Here is a 17,468-nt window from a genome sequence, read left to right as displayed (position 1 = left end):
AAAATCTGTCGTTCTGCCCCTGAACTAGGCAGTTAACCCACTGTTCCTAGGCCGTCATTGTAAATAAGAATTTGTTCTTAACTTACTTGACTGGTTAAATAAAATATTGAATAGGCTGATATTTATGGCAGATGGTGGACTAAGAGTCTTATGATACTGCGTTCACATCTCACACCAGCTGAGCCAACGCCTTCTGGCTTGTGTAAGGAAGGAGTGATCTTCTACCAGAGAAGCTATAAGGTGAGATAAGATAAGCATATTTAGTTATGGTTGAGGGCAGGGGTGAACGTTTCTTCAGTGATGTCACTGCTATGCTAGTAAGGGACGACTAGCCGCCTTAACTATGAAGAAAACCTTGACCCAACCCTGCAAACTGCTAACTGGTTTTACAAAGAAAGGAACTCCAGTTATTGTCATTTTAGATGTAATCCTGATTCCTGATCTTCCCTACCACACAGATGCTGTTAATTAATGACTGAAATATGCATATATTAATTATAATGGAGAGATATAGAGAGGAACTCCATGGAGAACCCAGTCCTTGAGTGGAACCCCTGCTTTGAACAAGGACCCCAAATCCCCAAAGTGAATACATTAACCCACTTTTCACTCCACATTCATTTAATGATATGGAGGAGGAGACCCATGTTTTTTGTGTATATGTGGGGCTCCGGAGTGGCGCAGCGGTCTAAGGCACTGCATCTCAGTGCTAGAGGTGTCACTACAGACCCTGGTTCAATTCCAGGCTGTATCACCATGGGCTGTGATTGGGAGTCCGATAGGACGGTGCACAATTGGCCCAGCGTCGTCCGGGTTAGGGTTTGGCCGACATTGTAAATAAGAATTTGTTCTTAACTGACTTGCCTAGTTAAATAAAGGTCAAATAATAATTTACCAGGTACATGTTGAGGTGAGATAGTACCAGTAGTAGCCTTCCTTTCTAGACCCACAATCTCACACTGTTCAGGACAGTTTTTATGATTTTTTTTTCCTCATCAAAGGGAATGGGATCTTCTGCTCTGGACAGGTGGACGTGCCACTGCTGTATTCCTTGAGCTGTTCTTGTCTAATAATGTTCTGTATTACGTCATTCTGTATTATGTTTCATGTTTTGTGTGGACCCCAGGAAGAGTAGCTGCTGCTTTTGCAACAGCTAATGGGGATCCTAATAAAATACCAAATTCCAGTCTTTACCAATACCCACAGCACCATCTGCTGGTTCAAGAACACACTACTAGAGGGCTCGACACAGTAGTCTGGTGCACACAATTATTTATTTATACACTAGATGACTGATAGGGGGCGCTGTGTTGGCACTCCCTCACAGTTGTAAAACATATTTTCTAAGCAATAGAAACGCATGTAATGTGTACATTTGTTTTTGCCTCGTTTATTCTGTTGCAGACACATTAATGCATACTATTATATTATGTGAGCTAAACATAAAATAACAATATATGAAAACATATTCCTTAAAGTATAATTTGTTTTATTGCTGATGTTACTGTCCCCACTTCAACAAAAAATACTTAAATACATGTTCTTGGAACATTTAACTGAAATACAGTAGCATTCCATGTATTCCTGTGAAGGACTGGTCCTACTGGGGAGTGCCAATATGGCCGACAGGTGGCTTCAAAGCCTCTCAATGGCCGATACATAGCATACACTTACATACATTTACAAAATAGCCTCCAACACCCTACTCAACAAATTGGATGCAGTCTATCACAGTGCCATCTGTTTTGTCACCAAAGCCCCATATACAACCCACCACTGCGACCTGTACGCTCTCGTTGGCTGGCCCTCGCTTCATACTTGTCGCCAAACCCACTGGTTCCAGGTCATCTACAAGACCCTGCTAGGTAAAGTCCCGCCTTATCTCAGCTCGCTGGTCACCATAGCAGCACCCACCCGTAGCACGCGCTCCAGCAGGTGTATTTCACTGGTCACCCCCAGGGCCAATTCCTCCTTTGGCCGCCTCTCCTTCCAGTTCTCTGCTACCAATGACTGGAACGAACTAAAAAAATCTCTGAAACTGGAAACACTTATCTCCCTCACCAGCTTTAAGCACCAGCTGTCAGAGCAGCTCACAGATCACTGCACCTGTACATAGCCCATCTATAATTTAGCCCAAACAACTACCTCTTCCCCTACTGTATTTATTTATTTATTTTGCTCCCTTGCACCCCAGCATTTCTACTTTGCACATTCACCTACTGCAAATCTACCATTCCAGTGTTTTTTAATTGCTATATTGTATTTACTTCGCCACCGTGGCCTTTTTATTGCCTTTACCCCCCTTATCTCACCTCATTTGCTCACATTGTATATAGACTTGTTTTTGTACTGTATTATTGACTGTATGTTTGTTTTACTCCATGTGTAACTCTGTGTTGTTGTATGTGTCGAACTGCTTTGCTTTATCTTGGCCAGGTCACAGTTGTAAATGAGAACTTGTTCTCAACTTGCCTACCTGGTTAAACAAAGGTAAAATAAATCTCAGTCTCCTAACCTGCTACATTAATTATCCTAACCTGTGGTGTAAGTTCTCCTAACCTTCTATGAAAAAATTCTTTTTCTCCTTATGAATATGGAGTTTTTCCTGGTCACGATACATGGTCAGGAACCAGTCATCATTCATGAGTAGGGCCAAAGATGATGGAAAAATCAAGATATCCCATGAAGGCTGTTTGCCATTGAAACAAATGTTCACAGTTCCCATCTACTTAATGGAATTTGTATTTGTTTCATAGACCCATTGTTGACATTGTCCCAAAAAATGTTGCTTGTCGGCGCTCAAGTTTTCAAGATATGTAACTTTCAAAATACAGAAATCATCATACGGTATGATTTCTGTATTTTGAAAGTGAAATATCTTGAAAACTTGACAGCAGCTGGGTCTGGTCTACTTAGTAAGTATTAGTTATTTTTAACCAGAAAAAAGGAGCCTATAAAATGTCTCGCTTTCTCTTCTGTCTCATGAGCCATGCAGTGAGGATTCAGATTCTTTCATTGGGTGGCAGCAAAGAGCTATCTCCAGTGCCACTAACAGCATTATAGTAGATCGGCAGTGTATCATTTATAGTGTAATCAATGGTTTATTACATAGAGAAATTGACTGGTTTTATGGACGACTGCTTAAACAGACCACTGACATTTCATATTATATGTAACGTGTCATTTAGCATGAAGCTGTGATGGCTGTGTTACAGTTGTGCCACCTATCATCTCTATGGGTCTGAAAACTCCAGGGATGCCCTTGATGACTTTTCAGTGACAGGGCTCTAATGCTCTTTCACCTTATCTCACCTCTCTCTCTCTCTCTCTCTCTCTCTCTGTCCAGATCACGGGGGCGATCCTCTTAGCTGTGGGACTATGGGGGAAGTTTATGCTGGGTGCGTACATATCTATCATCGCTGACAGCTCCACCAATGCTCCTTACGTTCTCATCGGCACCGGAACATGCATCATCGTGTTCGGACTGTTTGGATGCTTCGCTACCTGCCGCGGGAGCCCATGGATGCTCAAGCTGGTGAGAGCTAGGAGAAGTTGGTGAGAGCTAGGATAAGTTGGTGAAGGCTAGCAGAAGTTGATGAGAGCTAGGAGAAGTTGATGAGAGCTAGGAGAAGTTGATGAGAGCTAGGAGAAGTTGATGAGAGCTAGGAGAAGTTGATGAGAGCTAGGGGAAGTTGTTGAGAGCTAGGAGAAGTTGGTGAGAGCTAGGAGAAGTTGGTGAGAGCTAGGAGAAGTTGGTGAGAGCTAGGAGAAGTTGGTGAGAGCTAGGAGAAGTTGGTGAGAGCTAGGAGAAGTTGATGAGAGCTAGGAGAAGTTGATGAGAGCTAGGAGAAGTTGATGAGAGCTAGGAGAAGTTGATGAGAGCTAGGAGAAGTTGATGAGAGCTAGGAGAAGTTGGTGAGAGCTAGGAGAAGGTGGTGAGAGCTAGGAGAAGGTGGTGAGAGCTAGGAGAAGGTGGTGAGAGCTAGGAGAAGGTGGTGAGAGCTAGGAGAAGGTGGTGAGAGCAAGGAGAAGTTGGTGAGAGCTAGGAGAAGTTGATGAGCGCTAAGAGAAGTTGGTGAGAGCTAGGAGAAGCTGGTGAGAGCTAGAAGTTGATGAGAGCTATGAGAAGCTGGTGAGAGCTAGGAGAAGCTGGTGAGAGCTAGAAGAAGCTGGTGAGAGCTAGGAGAAGTTGGTGAGAGCTATGAGAAGTTGGTGAGAGCTAGGAGAAGTTGGTGAGAGCTAGGAGAAGTTGGTGAGAGCTAGGAGAAGTTGATGAGCGGTATGACAAGTTGGAGAAGATGATGAGAGCTAGGAGACGCTGGTGAGAGCTAGGAGAAGTTGGTGAGAGTTAGGAGAAATTGGTGAGAGCTAGGAGAAATTGGTGAGAGCTAGGAGAAGTTGGTGAGAGCTAGGAGAAGTTGGTGATAGCTAGGAGAAGTTGGTGAGAGCTAGGAGAAGTTGGTGAGAGCTAGGAGAAGTTGGTGAGAGCTAGGAGAAGTTGGTGAGAGCTAGGAGAAGTTGGTGAGAGCTAGGAGAAGTTGGTGAGCGCTAGGAGAAGTTGGTGAGAGCTAGGAGAAGCTGGTGAGAGCTAGAAGTTTATGAGAGCTATGACAAGTTGGAGAAGTTAGTGAGAGCTAGGAGAAGTTGGTGAGAGCTAGGAGAAGCTGGTGAGAGCTAGAAGAAGCTGGTGAGAGCTAGGAGAAGTTGATGAGAGCTAGGAGAAGTTGGTGAGAGGTAGGAGAAGTTGGTGAGAGCTAGGAGAAGTTGGTGAGAGCTAGGGGAAGTTGGTGAGAGCTAGGAGAAGTTGGTGAGCGCTAGAAGTTGGTGAGAGCTAGGAGAAGTTGGTGAGAGCTAGGAGAAGTTGGTTAGAGCTAGAGAAGTTGATGAGAGCTAGGAGAAGTTGATGAGAGGTATGACAAGTTGGAGAAGATGGTGAGAGCTAGGAGAAGCTGGTGAGAGCTAGGAGAAGTTGGTGAGAGTTAGGAGAAATTGGTGAGAGCTAGGAGAAATTGGTGAGAGCTAGGAGAAGTTGGTGAGAGCTAGGAGAAGTTGGTGAGAGCTAGGAGAAGTTGGTGAGAGCTAGGAGAAGTTGGTGAGAGCTAGGAGAAGTTGGTGAGCGCTAGGAGAAGTTGGTGAGAGCTAGGAGAAGCTGGTGAGAGCTAGGAGAAGCTGGTGAGAGCTAGGAGAAGCTGGTGAGAGCTAGGAGAAGTTGGTGAGAGCTAGGAGAATCTGGTGAGAGCTAGGATAAGTTGGTGAGAGCTAGAGGAGTTGGTGAGAGCTAGGAGAATCTGGTGAGAGCTAGAGGAGTTGGTGAGAGCTAGAGGAGTTGGTGAGAGCTTGGAGAAGTTGTCATCCGAGTAACTCAAATTTGTCTATTTCTTCCCAATGGGGAAGAAACAGAATTCAACATCTATTCCACATTGGTTCAACGTAATATCATTGAAATGATGTGGAAACAACATTAATTCTACCAGTTTGTTTGCCCACTGGGTTTGTTTATGTCTTTGTTTCGTTTTTGATTTAAAAAATGTCTTCCTTTCCTACTGTCATTCAACGTTCCTTGCAGTGTTTCGAGGATCTTATTGTGAGCAAAGGGTGAGAAAGTCTGCAAAATGTAACTCAGTGGCCGTTTTGTGGCGCCCTGTGTGCCCTCTCTCTGCAGTATGCCATGTTCCTGTCCTTGATCTTCCTGGCAGAGCTTGTGGCTGGCATCTCCGGCTTTGTCTTTCGTCATGAGGTAGGTGGCCCTGCCATACCTGCCTCTGGCACTCACCCACAAGATCATGAGTACCCACCCAGTGGGCACAGATGTCAATTCAACGTCTATTCCACGTTAGTTCAACGTAATTTTGTTGAACTGACGTGGAAACAATGTTGATTCAACCAGTGTGTGCCCAGTGGGCAGAATTCATGGGGATAAGAATTAATTCAATCAGTCAGAGTGTCCATCTGTTTCACAACAACAACTGAACACAACAAGAACTGTGTGTTTGTGTTCCCAGATAAAGGGAACCTTCCAGAGGACCTTCAGTGAGGCGGTGAAGAACTACAATTCCCAGGACGAGAGGAGCCTGGCCGTGGACAATGTGCAGCGCAGTGTGAGTGATGGTGATTTTGACAGCCAAATTAGGATTGTGATTAAAAACGGATTGTGATAAATCTCTCTCTCTCCACCCCCCCCTCTCTCTCTCTTGCTCTTTCTCCATCTCTCTCTCTTGCTCTCTCTCCCTCTCCATCTCTCTCCATCCCTCTCTCTCCCTCCAGTTGAAATGCTGTGGTGTGTTGAACTACACCAGCTGGTTGTCCAGTATCTGGTTCCCTAACAACGGCATCCCACCCAGCTGCTGTGCCAGCATCTCTGACTGTAACTCTTCTGACCTGCGCAATGTCACCATAGCCCCCAGCAAGGTCCACCAGCAGGTCAGACACACACACACACGGACAGACAGACACACACCGTACACACTGACAAACACACTCACTTGTCTTGTCTTCTACAGGGCTGTTATGAGCTGGTGACTGACTTCATTGAGACTAACATGGGGATCATTGCTGGAGTGACATTTGGAATAGCTGTCTCACAAGTAAGTAACAGTATGGACCAGCTGTTCTTCCACTCTCCTCCTGTGTGTGTGTGAGCGTGCGCCCAGTGCAGGTTATTAATGATTACACACGGCTGGGGCGATGTTCGCCGCGGCTCCTTCAGACCCAATCAGCTAGTCCGCCACTCAGAGCCTGTTCCATCACACACATACCATTCAGGCGCGCCTCGGGAACTATTATGCAGACCAGAGTACAAGAGCACACACACACGCTCTCCATCCCTCTCGCTTTTCCACATACGCATACAGACACACACACTCTCTCTCTCTCCCCTACCTCCTTCCTTCTCCAGATCCCTTTCTCTCCATTCCTCGTCTCTCTCCATTTCTCCTCTCTCTCCCTCTCTCATTTCTCCTCTCACTCCTTCGCTCTCTCTTTCTCTCTCTCTACTCTGCGCGAGTGTGGTCGTTACCTCCTGCTCGGGCTGACATGCTCGATTAGCCCCACAGCGCCGCTCGTCGTCACAGCGACCCCCTCCATTACCCTTAATGGGCCTGGGGGAGGTAGGTAGAGAGAGTGAGAGTGTGTGTGTGTCTCCGTGGATGCTGTGACCTGCGACGGCCTGCTCTTCTGCAGTCCCGAGCCCATTAATTGCACCGTAAACGTTATGGAGGGAAACGGCGAGGGGAGAAGGAGGGGTGGCAGAGAGATCAATGACACCTCTTAGAGGAGCAGCCACCCCTTTAATGCATCTTATCCCTATCCCTCCTCTCTTCCTTCCCTGATCCCTCCTCTCCTCCTTCCCTGATCCCTCATTGGCCCTCCATCCCCCGGCAATGAGGATGGATGGAAGAGGGAGAGGGTGGAGGGAAGAGGGGGAGGATAGAGGGAAGAGGGGGAGAATGGAGGGGGGAGGGAAGAGGGGAATGGTGGAGGGAAGACTGAGGAACTCTACGAGAGATGATTTATTGTGTGCTGTTGGAACTGACTCATTTTCATCACCACCCCTCTCTCTCTCTCTTCCTCCTCTCTCTACTCTCTCTCTCATCCCCATTATCTCACTCTCTCTTTCTGCCACTCCCTCTTTTTCACACTCTCTCTCTTTCTCTTCAGTCATTTGGTATGCTGTTGGCATGCTGTCTGTCGCGGCTTATCACTGCCAACCAATATGAGATGGTGTAGCAGTGAGGTGCAGGTGAGTCTGACACACACACAAATACTTTATTTGAATCCACCAATCAAATGTAAAAAAAAGGATCCAAACATTTCAAAGGTCCCTGTATGCATGGCACTCAAGGGTACAGAAAGCACCTCCTTCTCCAAACAGCTAGGCTGCCCACGACAGCTGAAACAGAGCAGTACCTAGCCAATTGCTTTGCCCTAGTTTTTGTCAGGCCCGCAATCTGGAGGCCACGCACTGCAAGCCTGTGTACGTGGCCCGAGACTGCCAAATATCAACCCCACCAGCTTGCACCTCCACCCCAGGCTGTCCCAGCATGCCACGAGGGGCTGGTATTTAAGCAGCTTCTCAGCAAGTCCTGCTCCATGTAGCCATCCAATGAGCAGCCCACTTCCAAAATGAACACCTCCCCCCACAACAACAACATCTGGCACACAGGAAAACCCATCGTCATCAATATCAAACGAGCTTCCCTCACACAAGAATGTTTATGCATACGTGCTGTTGGTGAGACCACTTGTCCCACCTTGCTGGCTATCAGGTCAACAAGGCGGTCATGTCTAGCAATGTATAAATCCTTGTATGATCAGCAGCCATTCACAACATGGGCAATGGACTCCATTTCATTTGACTCATGTAGAATACAAAATGGGTCATTATCTGCAGGGTACCAGAGTGCTACAAACACAAACACACACACACAAACGTGATCTCACTATGCAAGGTGGTTATCGCTAGCTCACACCTTCCCAGCAGGCCCCTCTAATTGGCCGTCCTCGACTGTGCTGCTGTGGATTATAAATAAAGCTGTTTGGCTCGCAATTAAACACTCTGATTTATACTGTGTTGGCAGGGCTGTGTGGCGTGATTATGCCTTAAAGAGTTAGAATCCCCCACTTCTCCCCCCTATGACACACTGGCTTAACCTCATAGGGTTTAGCCTGCTAGCAGTTAGCATGGCCGAGCTTCACCAGAGCGTCATTGTCAATTCGAAGCTTGCAGAAACTGTTACTGGCTCCTATCCACCAGACACTGGTTGGCTGTTTCGTCACTTCAGAAGCCTCAGGGCTCTAAATAGACCTAAAGCCTGGCACGGGAGGCTCCGGGAGGGTTAACCGACAGACTGCGTTCCACAGGTGCAGAGAGAGAGTGGCATTTAGGCTTCTTACACACATCACAGTCCAAAGGCTCCGCTCATTACAGCAGACAAATGGCTATCCCTCTGGCTGTGTGGCGGCCCCGCAGAGACTTCTCAGGGAGATCTGTCTTCCAAAAGCTTCAGGTGACAAGTTCCAAAAGAGAGGATCCCCTCGTTGTCACTGATTATGGGTGGTGGTGATGGTGTTTTCAGGGAATGTAGACACACATGCGCAGACACACACGTACACCACAATCATGTTGAGCCTCTCTGTGATTGTCGGCACCTTTGTTCTTGTTTCCTTCCAGGGAGACCAGGAGGAGGAGAGAGTACACGTCACCTTGGAAACTGGGGAGGAACACACCCAAACGCTGGCACACTCCATTCTTACTTTTCCACTCCTTATCTTTCTTACTTTATCGCTCTCTTTTTCTCTCTTTCATCTCTTTGAACACATTCCTTAATATGCCATCATTAAAAATGTTACCTTTCAAGACCTTAATTCTTCTAAAATGAATGGTTGTCGATTAGCACCTGCCTCAGCCATATGCTCCGATCCAGGCATGCCATGCCTAATTCAAACAGTATCAATCTTCACTTACACAAGTTGACAATATTCCTAAGAAATTGCCTTGATGCAACATAGCCGTCGAAAGAAGAGCTATCTCCCCCAGTGTAAATTTCCTGGAAATAATTTGAGAGATGCCATCAGAATTTCCAATATGAGGTCTTTGAAAGAAACTTGAGCCCACTCAGAAGGGACTGAGTTTCTCTAACTGACACACACACACACTCACGCACACAGCATCTGCTTTTTGCTTCTACATGGACAACAGTAAACCTACATCCTGCTTCTAATGACTATCACTCTAAATGACCTTGTACAAGTTGCTCTCTGTGGATGTGTATTTATGATGCGTTTAGATCCTCTGTATTCAGTTGAGTCCTGTACTTGGTGATCTCTGCCACTCCCTCCCCTGTGCCTTCTGTCTGTCAGTTAGTTAGTCATAATGTTGTTTTGTTGTTGTAATATTTAATTTCATTTTAAAAGTCTTAACTAGTCATGCGTGTTTCTATAACAGTAGTCTGAGACACAGCCATTTTTCTGGTTTAAACCCCAGTTTTGGTGTTCAAATGTTTTTACACATTCACCTTCTGCTTGAGATTACATTACATTTACATTTAAGTCATTTAGCAGACGCTCTTATCCAGAGCGACTTACAAAATGGTGCATTCACCTTATGATATCCAGTGGAACAACCACTTTACAATAGTGCATCTAAATCTTTTAAGGGGGGGGTTAGAAGGATTACTTTATCCTATCCTAGGTATTCCTTAAAGAGGTGGGGTTTCAGGTGTCTCCGGAAGGTGGTGATTGACTCCGCTGTCCTGGCGTCGTGAGGGAGCTTGTTCCACCATTGGGGTGCCAGAGCAGTGAACAGTTTTGACTGGGCTGAGCGGGAACTGTGCTTCCTCAGAGGTAGGGGGGCCAGCAGGCCAGTGGTGGATGAACGCAGTGCCGTTGTTTGGGTGTAGGGCCTGATCAGAGCCTGAAGGTATGGAGGTGCCGTTCCCTTCACAGCTCCGTAGGCAATCACCATGGTCTTGTAGCGGATGCGAGCTTCAACTGGAAGCCAGTGGAGAGAGCGGAGGAGCGGGGTGACGTGAGAGAACTTGGGAAGGTTGAACACCAGACGGCCTGCGGCGTTCTGGATGAGTTGTAGGGGTTTAATGGCACAGGCAGGGAGCCCAGCCAACAGCGAGTTGCAGTAATCCAGACGGGAGATGACAAGTGCCTGGATTAGGACCTGCGCCGCTTCCTGTGTGAGGCAGGGTCGTACTCTGCGAATGTTGTAGAGCATGAACCTACAGGATCGGGTCACCGCCTTGATGTTAGTGGAGAACGACAGGGTGTTGTCCAGGATCACGCCAAGGTTCTTAGCACTCTGGGAGGAGGACACAAGGGAGTTGTCAACCGTGATGGCGAGATCATGGAACGGGCAGTCCTTCCCCGGGAGGAAGAGCAGCTCCGTCTTGCCGAGGTTCAGCTTGAGCTGGTGATCCGTCATCCACACTGATATGTCTGACAGACATGCAGAGATGCGATTCGCCGCCTGGTTATCAGAAGGGGGAAAAGAGAAGATTAATTGTGTGTCGTCTGCATAGCAATGATAGGAGAGACCATGTGAGGATATGACAGAGCCAAGTGACTTGGTGTATAGCGAGAATAGGAGAGGGCCTAGAACAGAGCCCTGGGGGACACCAGTGGTGAGAGCACGTGGTGCGGAGACAGATTCTCGCCACGCCACCTGGTAGGAGCGACCTGTCAGGTAGGACGCAATCCAAGCGTGGGCCGCGCCGGAGATGCCCAACTCGGAGAGGGTGGAGAGGAGGATCTGATGGTTCACAGTATCAAAGGCAGCAGATAGGTCTAGAAGGATGAGAGCAGAGGAGAGAGAGTTAGCTTTAGCAGTGCGGAGAGCCTCCGTGACAGAGAAGAGCAGTCTCAGTTGAATGCCCAGTCTTGAAACCTGACTGATTAGGATCAAGAAGGTCATTCTGAGAGAGATAGCAGGAGAGCTGGCCAAGGACGGCACGTTCAAGAGTTTTGGAGAGAAAAGAAAGAAGGGATACTGGTCTGTAGTTGTTGACATCGGAGGGATCGAGTGTAGGTTTTTTCAGAAGGGGTGCAACTCTCGCTCTCTTGAAGACGGAAGGGACGTAGCCAGCGGTCAAGGATGAGTTGATGAGCGAGGTGAGGAAGGGGAGAAGGTCTCCGGATCGAGATCGAGATCCCACTCTATTTTACTATCCTTGTCCGTTCTCCAGCACATCCAGTTCTCTCTGTCTCTCTCTCTCCACCGCCACACCCCAGTACATTCGGTTCCAATTCCCTTCCCCCTGACGAGAGAGAGAGAGAGAGAGAACTGGATGTGCTGGAGAATGGACAAGGATAGTAAAATAGAGTGGGATCGCTGCACAAAAGTCCTACCACTGAGTCATTCTCAGTGGTAGGACTTGAGGTGTTCGAGCTCGATTCGGTCTGTCATTGCTCTGGCTTGGAACAATCAAATGAAATACCACTTTTTGAAGATTTGCCACTTTTGTGTATTGCTTAAATGGAGAATCAGTAATATGACAGCAACCTCTTAGATGGTAATGACTGTAGGAGTACTAAGCTTTAGTGGGGGCCTGGGGGTAGAATGGAGTGGGGCAGACCACCGAGGTCACTGACACTGTTACTGGTTTAATTCAACTGTCATGTGAGTACAGCAAGTTGGTTCCAAGATTCTATTTCTGTAATTACTAGGATTCTTTTAGGTTTTTGTTGTTTTGTTTTGGCGTTTTGACGCATTCTGAAGTTGCTCTTTGTTTTCGAAGGATCAGTATAAAACCAATGTACAAGATCAATTAATCTCTCAATCCAAAATTGGACAGATGAAATAAGACTTTGTATAAAAAAAAGAAAACGTTTTAAAATGCATCATCAGCTAGCATGCCAACAAATGTATGTTGATATTGTGATCTTGAATCTATTAATAAAATGGTCATTACATCGTTTCAGTTGTGAGCTTCTGTTGTGAGATATTTACTCTCTCTTTTGTTTCTATAACCGAGTATTTTGAATTTTTTTTGATAATAAGGTGGGTAGTTAATCATCAATAATTAATTCTGCACCTGATAGATCCAATATAATTTACAGGTAGCAATAATATTTTTTACCCCACGGTGTCACTATCACATCTATGAAAAACGTATTCGCGATCCCGTCTAGAAAGGGTGTTCGCGAGGCAGGCTTGACCACAGAATTAGCAATTAGAATAATTTAATTCGAGTAATTTAATAGGATTTTCATGGGCTTGACTGTAAAAAAAAAATTACGAACAAGAACAACATCCAATGAAATCCTTACCGTTTGTTACAATGTAATGTATTCACAATAGACATCCGTATTCGTGATCATTAATCAGTTACAGCATCAGAAACGATACTTTGTTGATACAGCATAAAACAACGAAGTACTTTGTTGATAGTGTATACATTGTTAAAATTGTCACTAGTACATCTACTACTTAAAATGTTTTTGTGGGCAGGAATGACGCAACCCCAGCCTGAATTAAACTCCTGCTTCAACACGTCGCTAGTTTCCTCAGACGAGCCTGCTCTATTTCACCACTCAAATTGCATAATTATGATTCCTTCCTCGCCTCCGTATTTCTTTGAAAGGATGTCATTTGAGACGCTCATATTCAAATGTACACGAGCCCTGGTTTTACTAAAACTGTGAACGCAAGTTTTTCACAGTACACATTTGAGTCATCAGTATTGAAGTGACATTATGTTATTTACTTCATAATCTCTCCAAAAGAGGAAGTATGGAAGGAAGGTAAAGATAAGTGTTTTTGTTTTTTGAAGGAAGTAAACATGTTCTAACCGGGAGCTGACTTGGCAGAAAATCAGCCGGGTTGGTGAGAAACCGGCTAAAATCTGATTGGCTGAAAACTGAGTTACGGTTTGTGGGCTGATGCAAGTACGCCACTCCTGCACATCACCGTCCTCCTGCTGGTGCTGAGGATTTATTCAACTAGCAAACTGCTATCGCTCACAACAAGCTGTCAAATTAAGACTTTATACCTTCCACAGAAGTTTAACAAGGAAGTGGTTATTCGGGAAAATACCAGGGACAATAACATCACGGTGAGTTTGTACTGCTTGAGCTCAATTTATTCTCCAAATATGGCTAGCTAGCTAATGTTAGCTGTTCATTCAGTTAGATGCTTCCGTTCTCAACTATTGGCTAGTGTAAGGATTTCTTCATTTTTGCTAAGCCTACTGTGCAACTAATGGTACTGAAATAACGTTACTTGAAAAAACTAACGGTATGGTGTCTCTTATTTCAGGTCGTTCGTCCGGTTACTTTGGCCTGAGGGGGAAAACATCCGACTGAAACAGATCCGGGAACGCCCTTAGAAAAAAGCCACTTGTTAGTCAATTAGTGTGTAACGTTAACGTTAGTACAGTTCTCACAAGGCAGACAAGACGTTTCCTCGGACCGAGTAAGCTTTTGCAGCAGCTAAATTTGTCGTTGTAATCCGATAAAAAGCATTAGCTAGTTAGCTTGCTAAGGTTGATTTCAGACTGACAGAAGCGTACAACGGTATTATCGGTGACGCGAGGTAACTAGATTGTCTGCACACGGTCAGGTCTCTCGCAAAAATGATGCAAATTTCGGATTCGTACAATCAAAAGAATTCATTGTTCAATGCAATGAACCGCTTTATTGGTGCCGTAAATAACATGGATCAGACGGTGATGCTTCCTAGTCTGCTAAGAGACGTGCCTCTAGACGAGGAAGAAGAGGTGAAAACGATATCACCGATTAGGACCGCCAGCAATGGGTCAGCCACCTATTTCCAGGACGGGGACATGTACAATTACTATGTGCTGTTAAAATCGATCAGGAATGACATCGAATGGGGGGTCCTACAAGCAGACGACAGGCGGAAAGAAAAAATGGGGGTGACCGCGTTGGACATATCCAGAATAGAATCCGATGATGATGACTTGGAGAAACAATTTCATTATCATTTGACCGGACTGCACACTGTTCTGTCCAAGCTTACCCGGAAAGCAAACACCCTCACGAACAGGTACAATCAGGAGATTGGAATAAGGGGCTGTGGACTGTGACTACTATAAAGTTGTGTGTCAGACGATAACATCAAAACGGTCATTGGTGAACAGTGGAATGGGGGGGGATGTCCTAGTGGTATCGTTTGTATTTATTCCCACAGTGGGAATGTAACCTACTAGACGTTTCATATGCATTGTTAAACATTTTCCATCAACTGTTTGAATGATTGTCTTATGTATTAATGGCTTGTTGTATGGATGGTCTATCCACGTTAAGATTTTGTTGTTGATTGGGCCACGTTGCATAATGCCAACTGACAGTGATTTCATGTTATGGTAGCAATGAGTCATTGCCATTAACTAAATCATATGCTTGATAATCTATGAACTGGAATCAAATGATTATTTTTAATTTGAGAGATTCCAAGAGATTAACACCAACTGTAAACCTTTCTTATTTAAGCAGCATTTTATTTTTCTAGAGAAATGACAGCTCAGTGATTAAACATCTACTTATTGTTATGTTGTGATCAGTTTATTTGACAGTCACTGGTTTATTGAGAGGTACACAACTTCGGCATGATAGTTTTGTGACTGATTAAACTGTAAGATTGTGATTAGTCTGTGAACTGATGCCTACAGTGGGTATAGAAAGTCACCACCCCCTTGAAAAATGTTCACCTTTTGTTGCCTAACAGCCCGAAATGAAAACACATACATTTAGACTTTTTCCAGCTTTATTTACACACCGTAACCCACAATATCCAAGGGAATCTTTCTCTTCTAAACTCAAAGTAAAACAACCCTATTTGGATAAGTGAACACCCCCCTTTAAAATTGCAAACTTGCTGGGGTATAACCAACCACCTTCCAGATCACAAGTCAAGCTAATTGTCTTCCATCTGTGATCCATTTTAGGACTTTGATTAGTTCAGAATAAAAGCAGTTGTTCATAGAGGACAACTGCTCAATAGTGCAATTCAAAGCAAAGAATCCACTATGGTAGGAAAGGTACTGTCAAAAGATCTACGAGATAAAGTTGTGAAAAGGCACAAGTCGGGATGGATATAAAAAGATTTCAAAATCTTTGTCTCTCGGAGCATAGTTAAGACCATTATTAACAAGTGGTTAAGGCGTATGGCACCACCCAGATCCCGCATAGATCAGGCCTTCCCTCCAAACTGGATGACCGGGCAAGGAGGAGACTGATCAGAGAGGCTACCAAGAAGCCATTGGTGACTTTGAAGGAGTTTCAGGCCTTTATGGCAAAGACTGGTCAATGTGTGCATGTGCCCACTATCACAAGCGCTCCACAAATCTGGCCTCTATGGTAGGGTGGCAAGAAAAGGAAAAAAAACACATCAAGTCTTGTTTGAGCTTTGCCAAAAAGCACATTGTAGATTCTGGGGCCAAGTGGCAAAAGATGCTGTGGTCAGATGAGACCAAAATTGAACCTTTTGGTCTGAATGCAAAGCAATATGTCTGGCGAAAACCCAATACATCTTTCCACCCAAAGAACACCAAGCCTACAGTAAAGAACACCATGCCTACAGTAAAGAACACCATGCCTACAGTAAAGAACACCATGCCTACAGTAAAGAACACCATGCCTACAATAAAACATGGCGGTGGCAGCATCCTATTGTGGTGTTTCTATTCAGCAGGGGCAGCATAGAAGGGAAAATGGACAGTGCAAAATACCAACAGATTCTTGAGGAGAACAGGCTGCCCTCTGCCAGGAAGATGGTTAACTTTTCAACATGACAATGACCCAAAGTACACTGCCAAAGCAACCGTACAGTGGCTGAAGGACAAGAAGGTGAATGTCCTTGAGTACCTAGTCAGCCCCGACCTAAATCCCATTGAGAATCTGTGGAATGACTTGAAGAGTGCAGTCCTTAAGCGGTCACCATGCAATTTGACTGAACTTCAACAATTCTGCAAGGAAGAATGGGCAAATATTGCGCAGTCTAGGTGTGCAAAGTCAGTAGAGACGTATCAAATATTGCGCAGTCTAGGTGTGCAAAGTCAGTAGAGACGTATCAAATATTGCGCAGTCTAGTTGTGCAAAGTCAGTAGAGACGTATTCAAAGAGACTCGTGACTAATTCAAGCAAAAGGGGGTTCAACCAAGTGTTAACTTGGGGGTGTTCACTTACCCAAATAGGGTATTTTGCAGTTTTAATTTTAGTACATATTTTGTACGTTTTTGTAAGAATTATAAAAATAATACTTGGATATTCTGGGTTACTGTGTGTAAATATAGCCGAAAAGTCATTTTATGTGTTTTCATTTCAGGCTGTAACAACATGCCCAAACCGGACGCGTGTGTGTGTGCCGCGTGCCACGTGCGCAAGTTGAGTTTGTCCCCCCACGCCAAACGCGATCACAACACGCAGGTTGAAATATTAAAACAAACTCAGAACCATTTATTATCTTAATTTGGGGACAGGTCGAAGAGCATTAAACATTTATGGCAATTTAGCTTGCAGTTGCTAGCTAATTTGTCCTATTTAGCGAGCTTGATGTTGCTAGCTAATTTGTCATATTTAGCTAGCTTGCTGTTGATAGCTAATTTGTCCTGGGATATAAACATTGGGTTGTTATTTTACCTGAAATGCGCAAGGTTCTCTACTCCTACAATTAATCCACACATAAAACGGTCAACCGAATCGTTTCTAGTCATCTCTCCTCCTTCCAGGCTTTTTCTTTTTGGGACTTTATACGGCGATTGGCATCTAACTTTCATAATAAGGTGTATTACCACAACCGACCGATCTCAGTTCATCTTTCAGTCACCTACGTGGGTATAACCAATGAGGAGATGGCATTGTGGGTAATGCTTCTTTAAAACAATGAGATGGGAGAGGCAGGACTTGCATTGTGTTCAGCATCACAAATAGAACGGATTTATATTTTAGTGCTTGGCAACGCAGATGCTTGTTGGTGCGCGTAAGCAGTGTTGGAGCAATGA

The 17,468-nt window shown here is 45.0% G+C and overlaps 2 protein-coding genes across 2 annotated transcripts in view; both read left to right on the top strand.

Annotated features, from left to right (window-relative positions):
• The window catches only part of LOC106575677 (tetraspanin-7), a 29,330-nt gene extending 19,183 nt beyond the window's left edge, over nucleotides 1–10,147 (top strand). The window contains exons 2-8 of the mRNA XM_014152310.2: nucleotides 3,347–3,535; nucleotides 5,663–5,737; nucleotides 6,003–6,098; nucleotides 6,265–6,420; nucleotides 6,501–6,584; nucleotides 7,657–7,738; nucleotides 9,170–10,147. Of these exons, the coding sequence (XP_014007785.2) occupies nucleotides 3,347–3,535; nucleotides 5,663–5,737; nucleotides 6,003–6,098; nucleotides 6,265–6,420; nucleotides 6,501–6,584; nucleotides 7,657–7,725 (669 nt within the window). The 3' untranslated portion in view covers nucleotides 7,726–7,738; nucleotides 9,170–10,147. The remainder of the gene's footprint in view (nucleotides 1–3,346; nucleotides 3,536–5,662; nucleotides 5,738–6,002; nucleotides 6,099–6,264; nucleotides 6,421–6,500; nucleotides 6,585–7,656; nucleotides 7,739–9,169) is intronic.
• A 2,952-nt stretch (nucleotides 10,148–13,099) lies between these two features.
• On the top strand, nucleotides 13,100–15,017 carry LOC106575673 (mid1-interacting protein 1-B). Its single transcript, XM_014152305.2, has 2 exons — nucleotides 13,100–13,559; nucleotides 13,763–15,017. Exon 2 carries the CDS (start codon nucleotides 14,079–14,081, stop codon nucleotides 14,550–14,552), a length of 474 nt encoding a protein of 157 aa, XP_014007780.1. The 5' UTR covers nucleotides 13,100–13,559; nucleotides 13,763–14,078; the 3' UTR covers nucleotides 14,553–15,017.
• The last annotated feature ends 2,451 nt before the right edge of the window (nucleotides 15,018–17,468 follow it).

This window comes from Salmo salar, chromosome ssa17 (genome assembly GCF_905237065.1).
Source record: "Salmo salar chromosome ssa17, Ssal_v3.1, whole genome shotgun sequence".
In the NCBI taxonomy this organism is placed as follows: domain Eukaryota; kingdom Metazoa; phylum Chordata; class Actinopteri; order Salmoniformes; family Salmonidae; genus Salmo; species Salmo salar.
This window is presented reverse-complemented; position numbering and strand designations above follow the sequence as displayed.